At 40.8% G+C, this 12,234-nt stretch overlaps 1 protein-coding gene across 5 annotated transcripts in view; it reads left to right on the top strand.

The window, feature by feature from the left end:
* The window catches only part of FGFR1 (fibroblast growth factor receptor 1), an 82,307-nt gene that overhangs the window by 4,520 nt on the left and 65,553 nt on the right, over positions 1-12,234 (top strand). For all 5 annotated transcript variants that reach the window (XM_044279029.1, XM_044279028.1, XM_044279031.1 and 2 more), the window contains exon 2: positions 10,186-10,351. In XM_044279029.1, the coding sequence (XP_044134964.1) occupies positions 10,261-10,351 (91 nt within the window). In that variant the 5' untranslated portion in view covers positions 10,186-10,260. The remainder of the gene's footprint in view (positions 1-10,185; positions 10,352-12,234) is intronic.

Here is a 12,234-nt window from a genome sequence, read left to right on the forward strand (position 1 = left end):
CATTATAGTTGTCTCTTAGCTAAACGTATATCGGCTGAGCAGAAGGGGAAGGCTGGGGGTTTGAATGGGTTCTGCGAGATATTTTTGTGGATGACCTAGGTCCTCAGTAACTGATCAGTGGGGGTCCGAAACCCAGGATCCCCGCCAATCAGCTATTTGAGAAGGCCCCTGGTAAAGCTGAATTGTGATTCTTGACTCTTTTTTAAAAAAAAATATGGTCAACATTCTTAGGCCTATTGCACACGACCGTTTTTTTTTCCCGTTTACTGGCCGTTTTTTGTGTTCCGTATACGGTCCGTATACGGAACCATTCATTTCAATGGTTCCGCAAAAAAAACGGAATGTACTCCGTATGCATTCCGTTTCCGTATTTCCGTTTTTCCGTTCCGTTTTAACATAGAACATGTCCTATTATTGTCCGCAAATCACAGTCCGTGGCTCCATTCAAGTCAATGGATCCGCAAAAAAAACGGAACACATACGGAAATGCATCCGTATGTCTTCCGTTTCCGTTCCGTTTTTTCTGAACCATCTATTGAAAATGTTATGCCCAGCCCAATTTTTTCTATGTAATTACTGTATACTGTATATGCCATACGGAAAAACGGAACGGAAAAACGGAACAGAAACGGAAACACAACGGAAACAAAAAACGGAACAACGGATCCATGAAAAACGGACCGCAAAACACTGAAAAAGCCATACGGTCGTGTGCAATAGGCCTTACTTCAATCAGTGTATTAGTATTGCCCGGACCTCTTTTTAATGGTTGTATCATGAATTGTGCTGTAAGGGGAGTTTCTCCTATTATGCATTTGGAGTTCTCTAGTTTTCTGTGTTGTTTTAAGGCTTAGTTCACACGGGCGAGATTTCCGCGCGGGTGCAATGCGGTAGGTGAACGTATTGCACCCGCACCATTCATTTCAATGGGGCTGTGTACATGAGCGGTTTTTTTTTTTTTCACGCATTACTTCTGCAATGCTTTAAAATCGCAGCATGTTCTATATTCTGCGTTTTTCACGCAGCCCTGGCCCCATAGAAGTGAATGGGGCTGCATGAAAAACGCATTGCATCCGCAAGCAAGTGTGGGTGCGATGCGTTTTTCACTGATGGTTGCTAAGAGATGTTGTTTGTAAACCTTCAGTTTTTTATCACGCGCGTGAAAAACGCATCAAAACGCATTGCACTCGCGCGGAAAAAAACTGAACAACTAAACGCAATTTCAGACAAAACTGACTGAACTTGCTTGCAAAATAGTGCGAGTTTCACTGAACGCATCCGGAGCCAATCCGTCACGCCCGTGTGAACCCAGCCTAATTGTTTTTAATCAATCCAATAAAATTGTATACCATTTTATTGTTTGATGTGCTTCCCATTTTGGAATGTGCTTATTAATGTGTTTCATTTGAGAAGGCACTGGCAGTTTTGCCGCAGCCTTCTCGCAACTTTCCCATGGTCATGTGATGTCACGCTCATCGGTCACATGGCCCAGGCACAGCTTGGCGCCATTGAAGTGAATGGGACGGGACTGAGCTGTGATACCGAGCACAGCAACCCGCTATGAACTGGTTGGCGCTGTGCTTGGGGAGTAGAGAGAAGGCTGCGGCGGCACTGCGACTTTAGAAAGAGTTGATTTGGCATGGACATTGGTGGTATATCTATTGCAACACCTGCCAAAATAAAATGATGGCAGTCATTTCAGCTCGGCTTTTTTAGGGGGACACATGGTGGACCATTGACCATAGTGGGCTGACCATTTGGCCTTCGAAGATGGTCAAAGGAAGCCAACAGAAGATGAAGTGGCATGATACCTTCATATTAGGTATTGGGTCACAGTGGTTGAACATCCACTAGTGCACACGCTGAGACAACCCTTTTACAATGTAGTAAGTTCAAATGCTTGAAGTTGTAGTTCATTATCCATGACCATGTCATTGACTGATTCCACATCTTTCAAAGAATGGTTTTAATCCTAAATTATGTCTCAAGGCCTATTTAAAAGGTAAAATGTTGACCTGTAGGGTAGCTACCTTCCAACTGGTGACATGAGGTTCTTACACACAGTACCTACGCTACAAATCTAAACTGCTGACATTTGCATGTCATGTGATTTTATTATTGTCCTGGTTCATTTATTTGAGGCCGTTGACCATAAAGGGTGCAGTTTATTAAAATATAGTGTACCAATAACCGGCATTGATCTAAATGAGCTGGAGTGTATTGCCCTAGAAGCGTCACATCAAGGCACGGAGCTGTAAAGTTCTGGTGGAGCCAGTTAAGAAGCTATCATCAACATATTATTACTGTTAGGCTATGCCTAATCAGATGATGATGGCTAAATTGGAGGTCGTGTCTGAATTGTATTGCTTTTTCATCTGAATGCTTATGTAACGTGTAATATGTTCTCCACCAGTGGGCAGAAAAATCCTGCTCTGTAAATTGTGGTGCCCACTGGCATAACCACCAGGGTAGTAGGCATAGCAGCTGTTATGGGGCCTCAATAACTAAGTCATTTGGGCAGTTTGTGATGTTGTGGGCAATGGAAGAGTGCATTACTTTTTGCACTATTTCCGTGCTGTGACATCACTGATTTCTTTACATCACCATGTGTATTATTTACTATTGTGATACCACTATGAGCCCTATCACTGTATTATGACATCATTGAGAACATTATGCCTGTGCTGTAAAGAGCCCTTTACACGCTCGAGAATCTTAAAGATCTGGTGGTGTAACTGTACTGCCGATTACCCGATGAACGAGTAATCTGATCTTTTGTGTGTATGCAAAAATTGCCATTTGCCGGCAGCAGATCGCGCTGTCTAAAGAACAAGTCAGTTTGGGGAAGAGCCATAGTATTAGCAATCGCTCCTCCCCATACTCTGGAGCAGATCACTGCATGTTTATACAGCGGTCTCCTCAACCAGCGAGCAACAGATTGTCGCTTCCTTCCCGATAATCTGCTGCTCTGTCATCCCATGTAAAGGGACCTTAACTTCAGGGTTTACCTTTTTATCTCACCATTGTGACACTACTGTATGCATTATCCCCGTACATTAGGAAAAACAGCATAATTGTAAGCTTCTCCTATTGTTGGTGAGGCGCCCCATTCTAAGTTTTGCTATGGGGCCCCGTAGGTCCTCGTTAAGCCCCTGGTGGTGCTCCAAGTACATGCCAGTTTTCCTGTATGCTAAATATAGACTTTGGGTAATTGATAATCTAGTGTATACTAATAACCTGCACGTCTGGAAACATAAATTATTTTGATTGTCGCAGGCTGGTGCCATCTGGCTGCTGAATTATTATTTTTTTGCCTTGCAGGTGTGTACGGTAATAAGAGCATATCAATGTGCATTTCATAGCTTGCTGCTTCCAGGCTTTCAGTTCTCTTTGTTCTCACCTATATGTGTTGTTAACGGACGCGTCGATGGATAACTATAAAACGAGCATACAGCAAAACACTCTAAGCTACTAATTATATCTATGAGGGACAAGGTTATATAAGCACAAGAGCCAGTAAGACACAGATATAGAGATGGGGCCCTTCAGTAGACGTCAAAGGCGATAGACTCTCCAAAGGTGGACAATCCACCCATCTCTGCTTACATGTCTGTTTTTAGTAATTACTGGGTTATATTTTCTCATTATGCCATTCCTCTTTTTAATTCCTCTGAGAAATGTATGCATAAAGTGACAACTGGGTGTTACTAGTTAGGGGTGTCTCCCTGCACAGTCTTGCATTGTTCTGTCACTGACAGATGGTGTAGGACTTATCCCTTTGGTTAAGGGAAAGTGGTAACACCCAGTTGTCAATGTATTCATAAATAACTGGGAGGAACACCACAATTCAAAGAAAAGTTGCTACAGAATTCATATTTCATATGCAGTACGAGTATTTACTAAAGCAGCCATGTTGAGAGTTGCTCTTTAAGAAACTGCCAATTATGGCATGGTCTACGAGTGTAAGTTGGCCGGACTGGCTTTTCTTTATTCGCTTATAATCTCTTGGCCTTTTCTACACATCCATGCCGAAAAATGATTCTCGCCAGAGACATTTTGCATACTGTTGCCCTCTGTTACATCAGTCTAAGTAAAGTATATAGTTGGCTTTCCTTCAAGGAGAGATCCGGATCATTTCAATGGTTCCAAACCAGTTTGGGCCTACAGTTCTCACATTGTGGGCTTCTTTATTCCACGAAAGTCTGGATGTTTTTCCTAGTAATTTTCCTCCAGTAACCAGTCACTTTGACCACATTCCTTCCTCTAAGCATTAGCTGTTGTAAATACCTATGATGATAGAGGTAAGTATTGTACCTTCAGAACAAGCATCACTATGGTTGACATGGCTACCCAATTATACCATTCTGTATGCCCCACGAGTGAAATTTCCAAAAACTTGTCATGGACTAGAAATAATAATCTCATCCAGACTGATTTAAATGCTGAAGGAAAACTATTCAGCAATATCAGATCAGCTGATAATGGATGTTTCCCAACTGGGAAATTGGTAGCAACAGGTTCTTGGTCCCCTGAGGCCTCATTCACACTTTCGTGTCCTTGATAATATGGTCGGTGGTTAATCCGTGAAGATGTCCATGAATAACCCGTGTTTGGTCTATTTTTTGCCCCTCATGTGTCATCTGTGTTTCACAGACACTGCTAGGCTGAAAATTAGCTTCCAGAGCATCTCCTAGCAATGATCTATGAAAACCACAAACCAAACACGGATTGCATCCATGTTGTATCTGTGGTTTTCACAGACCCAAAGACTTTAATGTGTGCGACAAATTAGGACATGCTTTCATGGTGTCACCACTGACCTACGGTACACACATTACAGTCAATGGGTATGTGTGCTGTCCACGGAAAACGCAGACTGCACTGACGTATGCCTGCCTGTTGGCAGCGGCAGATGCTAATGTACACTAGTGGTAGCAAGGATGGCATGGCATTATCAGAATGTGGCACAAGGGTTAAAACCATATCGCTTGAAGTTAGTATTTACGTGCTGCTGGCAAATTTAGAGACTTTTCTTTGTATGTTTTCTGCAAATTATTTTTGGAGCAGGCATTGGAAAATATTAATTTGTCAGAATTTAATAACACATTGCTCATAACCCAGTTAGGTTTTTATATTTGACAGAGTAATATTAAATACTTAGTTCAGCCGCTGGCGTCTGATTCCAATAATGTTTGCGTTTAAAGGCATATACAGTTTTCTCACAAGGATTTTTTTTTTTTCTTAGTGCAGGGTGGACTGGTACAATGTATCTCTGGGGATCTCTCATTGTTGACCTAGAACAAAACAAAATGTTAAAATAGGAAGTCAAAGTTTTTGTTACTAGTATTAGACGTATGGTGTATTAAAACTTGATATTTTGATGATTTCCATAGGAAATATCAAATTTTAAGGTGTGTCCCAATGGACTACAAGAAGCTATTGTGCTCTGTTTCCATTGTCTATGTGTAGTCGATGTAGAAAAGGTTAAAATTGGAAGTCTCTAATATGTGAATTGAACCTTCAGGTGGTGCTAGGGCTCTTCTTCAAACTTACAAATTGTAATCAAAGTAATGGTTGTCATGTCATAGTTGACCTTGGGACCTACCCTCAAAGATGATCCAGCAGGAGGTACATGTCTTAGTTAATACTGACATCTACATATAGTAGATTTCTCTAGGATGTCAGACTCCATCATAGAAATCTTAATTCAACGGACCTATGTAATTTCTGGCAATTTTCATGTTTATGGTGCCTTCATATTTGTGAATTGTACCTCCTATATTTTAATATATTGCTACTTCAGACTTGAAATGTAATAGTAATGCCAGCTGATGTCTTTGTTGGCCTTAAGACCAACCCTTTGATTTAATGGTTAGTATTGGCCTGTCTAGGTGAATTCAAATCATCTTTTCTTTATCATTTAGAAGCCTTGGCGCTATATTTATTGGCATTCTCTAGAGGACCAGACTCCAATCTCCATCGAGTTTTCTGGGAGGTAGACCTATCTAACCTTATCTTCTGCAATTTTAAGGTCTATGTAATAATCAGTAACATGAGGGAAAGCAGATGATCCCACTGGAATAGGCCATCACTCAGCAGTTAAGATATGTCTGAGTGGTTTATGTATCTCTTGATACTTGACGTGCCCTGTGATCAATTGAGGAAGTCTGTCGTCCTTGTTTGACATGTTTAGTTTGCAGTCTTCCTGGCTGTGCTTTTTATGGAACATTTATGCTAAGGGAAAGCTAACTAATGGTTTGAAAGGATTGTCCAGGGTTACAACAAAAACATGGTTCCAGAAACAGCACCACATTTGATGTTTTACATGAACATGGTAAATCATTTTTAGGCCATAAGGGAAGAAAGATGTGAGCAACGCTTGACTGTGATGGTGTCCTTGGATCCATTTGTGTTGGCTTAGATTGTGGTTCTTCAGGAACATGAGGTACTCTTGGGTGACCTGCTTGGATTTACTAAGATATGATATTTTAAATTTGTATACATGTTGGCAACGTCGAAGAACATTGCTACGTGATGTCCTCCAGTCCATATAATGAAGCTCTTTATAGATTACTGGTTCCATCCATTTAGTAATATCTGTGGGTAAACAATAGCTGCTTTTTAATTGGTAGCACTTTACAAATTCCATCTGTACATTAGTTCTGTCAGATCTTTTAATATCGTTAAAATAAAATATGCCCTAAAGCCCTTTCACCTCCTATTTACCACATGACCATCTGTGCAGCTGCACCACATGTCCAAATAGGATGTGAGCTGTATTGGTGATTGATGGACGTTTCAATCTAATTGCTGTGTATGGAGATACGGTGAATTGTCCATGTCCGTGAGAAGAAGTTTAGACACCTGCAAGGTTTTTAATTGGTCTACTTCTTGATCAACATGGTAGATTAACATAGTTGGTCAGGTTTGATGTGTTAAAGGGATTATTCCACGATTTAATGTAAAAAATAAAAATCAGACCTCATATAGTACAAACCTAGAACCAGCCTTTTACCTAACAGGGATCCAGAGATCTCCCCCTATTCATTGTTCTGATTGCTCTGCCTAATATATATCAAGCTGGCAGCTCAGGGCGAGTGTTCTCTCAGCTGAAGGTCAGGGAGCATGTCCTTTCTGCTGCAGATCTCTCCCAATCATAGCTCAGTTAAGGATGAAGTGTTTGTATCCACCACAGCTAGGTATCCAGAAAAATAAGAAAAAGAACAAACAGCAGGTGGCCCTATACAGATACATTTTATTGAATAACTCAGTGGCTAGACTAAATGTTTAATTACATGCAATTACTAGTTTTGAGCGCGAATATTAGAATCACGAATTTTTATCGCGAATATCGTCACTTCTAGAATTCGTGAATATTTAGAATATAGCGCTATATATTCGTATTCGCAAATAGTGTTAAATATTCTAATCGCAAATTTATCGCAAATATATTACATTGCCAATTTTCGCAATCAAGTAAACAATAACTGGAGATCTCGAATTTATGGCGAATATTCGGCCAAAAATTAGCGAAATATCGCAAATTCGAATATTGCCTATGCCGCTCATCGCTAGCAATTGCAAAAGTATTCAGATCCAGGAGCTGGTTTGAAAACTGCACAATATATATTTTTTTAACTCATTTTAAGTTAATTTTTGGCCACACTATTACATGCACTGGTCGATCAAAGCTGAATTAATCCCAGTAGACTGGTGCCTATACTTTTTCTCTCATTTTTCCTTTTTTTGCCTATAAATGTTCTCCTTGTCCGAGCAACTAAGAGAAAAGTCAACTGGTTTCAGGAGTAAACTAACTGCCTCCCAAAATTCACATTATTTGGTCTACTTTATGGTTGACTATGGACTCCTAGACCTCTAGTTGTCCCCATTATGGCTCTATACAACAGAGCTGTAACATGACCATGTGCATGAGGTCCTATCTGGCCATGCATTTTATTAGACTGTTAAATTCTAAGAATTATTCTGGTAACTTTTTTTATTTTATTTAATTTTATTCCCCAATGTATAATCTCGCAGTAATTCATATCCGGTGAGACAATTGTTTTGTACCGTGTAGAACTTCCTTCATTTCCTCTATATGCTGCTCTACTTGCTGTCGGAGATCATCAGAGCATTCGAGAAAGGATAGTTAGACAGAAAGGTGACTTGAGGTCAGGCTGTGGAGGTCATAGTAGAAAGGAAGTCTTTTCTTTTATAGCATTTAATGTGTTTTCTCTTTAGACCTCAATTTGTAAAGGCCATCTAAAATATAATGCAGCTGCTTACTGGACAGTGGTATTTTATACTGTTTATTGAAGCCCTCATTTCTTTCATTCTTTCATTCACATTTTTTTACCTTCTGGTGGCAGTTTTGAGCTTCAGATTGTTTGTCCTGAAGTATTTGTTTCAAAGCAACTTATCTTGATTATAGCAGTAAATGGGTAATAGGTATAAAAAGATCTGTGGGTATGGACTCCAGCAGCCCACCTTGTTCCTGTACAGTATTTCAAGTATTGTTGCCTAAGTTTGATGTACATTCTAGAACAATTACCAGAGTGCCCTGTTTTTTTTTTTCCGGATGCGTCCCGGTGTATTGTGGCAAACCCGCGTGATTAGCTACGCAATTGCAGTCAGTTTTGACTGCGATTGCGTTCCGATGTTACGTTTTTATCGCGCGGGTGCAATGTGCACGCGCGTGATAAAAAACCGACTGTGGTACCCAGACCCGAACTTCTTCACAGAAGTTCAGGTTTGGGTTCGGTGTTGTGTAGATGTTATTATTTTCCCTTATAACATGGTTATAAGGGAAAATAATAGCATTCTGAATACAGAATGCTTAGTAGGTGGTCAATTGAGGGTTAAAAAAAATTAAAACATTAATTCACCTTCTCCTCTTGATCGCGTAGTTCCCGGTCTCTTTTTTTACTTCTTTAATGATGAACTACCGGCTAAAGGACCTGTGGTGACGTCAGATCACATGGTCCATAATACAGTGAATAGACTGTCACCTAGCAACCATGCGTGAAAATCGCACCGCATCCGCAATCGCTTGCGGATGCTTGCGATTTTCACTCAGTCCCATTAACTTCTATGGGGCCTGCGTTGCGTGATAAACGCACAATATAGAGCATGCTGCGATTTTCACGCAACGCATAAGTGATGCGTGAAAATCGCCGCTCATGTGCACAGCCCCATAGAAATGAATGGGTCCAGATTCAGTGCGGGTGCAATGCGTTCACCTCCCGCATTGCACCCGCGCGGAAATCTCGCCCGTGTGAACTCAGCCTTCGAGAGTTGAGTGTCTGCTATAAGTCCAAACAAAGGAGAACGTTAAAGAGCCAGGACTGGAAATGGGACATACAAAGTGACTTCAAAACCATTCTATCCAGAAAAGAAATGACAGACAAAAGTATCTCTTTCAGTCTATATGAATTGTCTGCTGCTATACATAGAAACATAGAAACATAGAATGTGTTGGCAGATAAGAACCATTTGGCCCATCTAGTCTGCCCAATATATCTGAATACAATATATATTATATTCTATATACAATAGATGGTCAGCTGATCCCAGTTATATCTTTGGTGTATGTATCTACAAGTAACCCGGTCAAATTTGTTGACTATTTTTGTATATGCTTCAGATTTACCTCAGTCAGTTGTTGCATCTACTGTAAGTAGAATGTCGGACTTTGACCATGTTGCAGTGCTGGTGTGGTGTGGCATTCAGAAAAAAATCTAAATCTTGGCCGAGACATAATCACAGTTCCATTCTTTTGTTTAAAACACATTATTAGCCTAATATGTTTCCTGTCTGTTCTTGCTCCACCTCACATAGACTCGAGAAACGTTATTCATGTTCTCTACCTTCCTGCTTCTAATATGATCTATAGAGGTGGAATAAAGGTCCACTGCTGTCTATTGATCATGAGCCAATATAAAAGCTGATTTTACTGAAAATTGCCCATATTTCTGAATTGTAAACCAGAGTTTAGAGTATTATACAGTTAGATGGTAGAAAGTGGATGGCCTTCTATGTGGTTATTCGTATGAGCAGGCCACATCTGCTACAAATTGTGCATGTCCCATTGACTTTGTTTTGTTGGGTTTATTAAATAGTAGGCTTGTGAATGCTTGGTCTATAACATGTTTGTGTCTCTTTTTTTATTTTTATTTTTTTATTCAGGAACAGCGTGAGGCTCGTCTCCTCTTGACACTGGAGGCCTCATGGATTCCGTTGGCCTGCACTAGCCGAGTGGGGATGTTCTCTGGAAGGTCATTGCTTCTCTGGGGTGTCCTACTCGGCGCTGCTCTCTCAGCTGCCCGGCCCCCTTCCACCTTGTCAGACCAAGGTAAGTCATTGTTGCTGTTTTGCTATGTTTTATTGTCATTCAAAATGGGTAGCAAGTAGTCATAGATTATCATTGAAGTCCCCTGATTATATATTTTTTTTTAAATACATTCAACTGAGCAGAATCTTCATTCTACTAGATAGTCTGAAGATGTCCATTCATAAGTCGGCCAGACCTGACAATTTCAGCAGGACCAGCCAACTATTTTGATGTGTATGGGGCTGTCCTGATTCTCCCCTGACTAATGACTGGGGCAAACATTTCAATAAATATATCAGCACTCATCCAATTCGGGGCTTTTTTAGGGTGCTCGTCCTGTTCCGGTCCTACTCCACCTAAGGACCTTGTAACTTAAATACAGACAAACAACTTCAGACAGCACTCCAATTGCAAGTAATATACTCTAGCTGAAAAGTGCATTACAGTATCAAGGTTTCAGGCCATGACATGATCCGGCCCTTTGCCAAGCCAATTTGTGTTTGCACCTTGCTTAGGATCGGCTGCTAATTTGTGTTTGCACCTAAGCAGGGTTCAACAAATTGGCTTGGCAAAGGGCAAGATCATGTTATGGCCCGAAATATTGTTACTGTAATGCACTGGAGTAATAAAAAAAAATGATTAATTGCAACTGGATGTCTGAAATCATTTTGCCTGTATCCCTGACTAATTACATTTGAGGGGGGGGAAGAAGGATGGGGCATGAATTATTTTGTTCCCAATCCTTTGTTTTCATGGGAGATAAGCCACCATTGGACATGTCTTGACAGTATCTAAGTACTGTTTTACACCAACAGATTATCTGACTGATTTTCTGACCAACCATTAGTCAGGTGGCCGTTTACACACACAGATCTTTTGTTATGCACACCAACTATTGGTCTGATTGGACAGAAATTGGTCAGATAATCTGTTGGTGTAATACAGCCTTTACTCTCCTCTCTCCTTTGAAAAGATATGCATGCTTGGTGAAAGCTATGTATGTTGTATGGGCGCCTTTATAATGCCCTTTCTCTTAGATAGATGTGATAGGAACTGAGAATTTTGGCTGAACGTTGGCATCTGTGACATTAATCGACCAATTGAAGCTTAAAGATTGTAGTTAATATTAAACGTGCTAAGGTCATAAATCATTCATGGTTGGATGATAATGGGTGGATCATTATGCACCTTCTTTATGCATTCCACTCACCTATGTTTGTCAATGGCGATGAAGGAAATTCTATCCCTGATGGCTGCCAAACCATATAGAGCAAAGCAGGTTTCCAGCCTTGGGGCTCAGATAATCCAGCACAGACTTCCTGTTTTGCCTTTGTCCCAACGAAGAACTTGTCTTCCTTTCCATAGCCCCAGGGTATCTGCACTCATCTTCTAGGTAAACACTTGCATACCTCTCTGGCAGTCTCTTGTGAAGCTTCCAGAATGCAGCCCTGTGTTACTGATCCTTCTATACACTGAAATAGATAGGATAGATATCTGATGTGGGTGGATAAAAATTACAGTTTACATTGAAACATCTCCTCTGTACACCAACACTTGTGAAATTAAAGGCTAGCACAAGAATGTATATAATGTAAAAGTACCTTCTATGGGCGCAGGGAAATCTATTAGCTTTTAGGGGCACATTGAGCAGATCAAGGGTTTTAAATACTGTAGAAGCCATGGGGGGGGAAGGTTTGCAAATACCCTAGAGCAGGCATGTCCAAACGGCGGCCCTCCAGCTGTTGCAAAACTACAACTCCCAGCATGCCCTAATAGCTGTAAGCTATCCAGGCATGCTGGGAGTTGTAGTTTTGCAACAGCTGGAGGCAGTTTGGACACGCCTGCCCTAGAGAGAGGCCATGTGGGAGAAATGGCTATTAAAGGACCATGTAGATCTTGACTCA

Source organism: Bufo gargarizans, chromosome 2, assembly GCF_014858855.1.
Source record: "Bufo gargarizans isolate SCDJY-AF-19 chromosome 2, ASM1485885v1, whole genome shotgun sequence".
NCBI classification, from domain to species: Eukaryota; Metazoa; Chordata; class Amphibia; order Anura; family Bufonidae; genus Bufo; species Bufo gargarizans.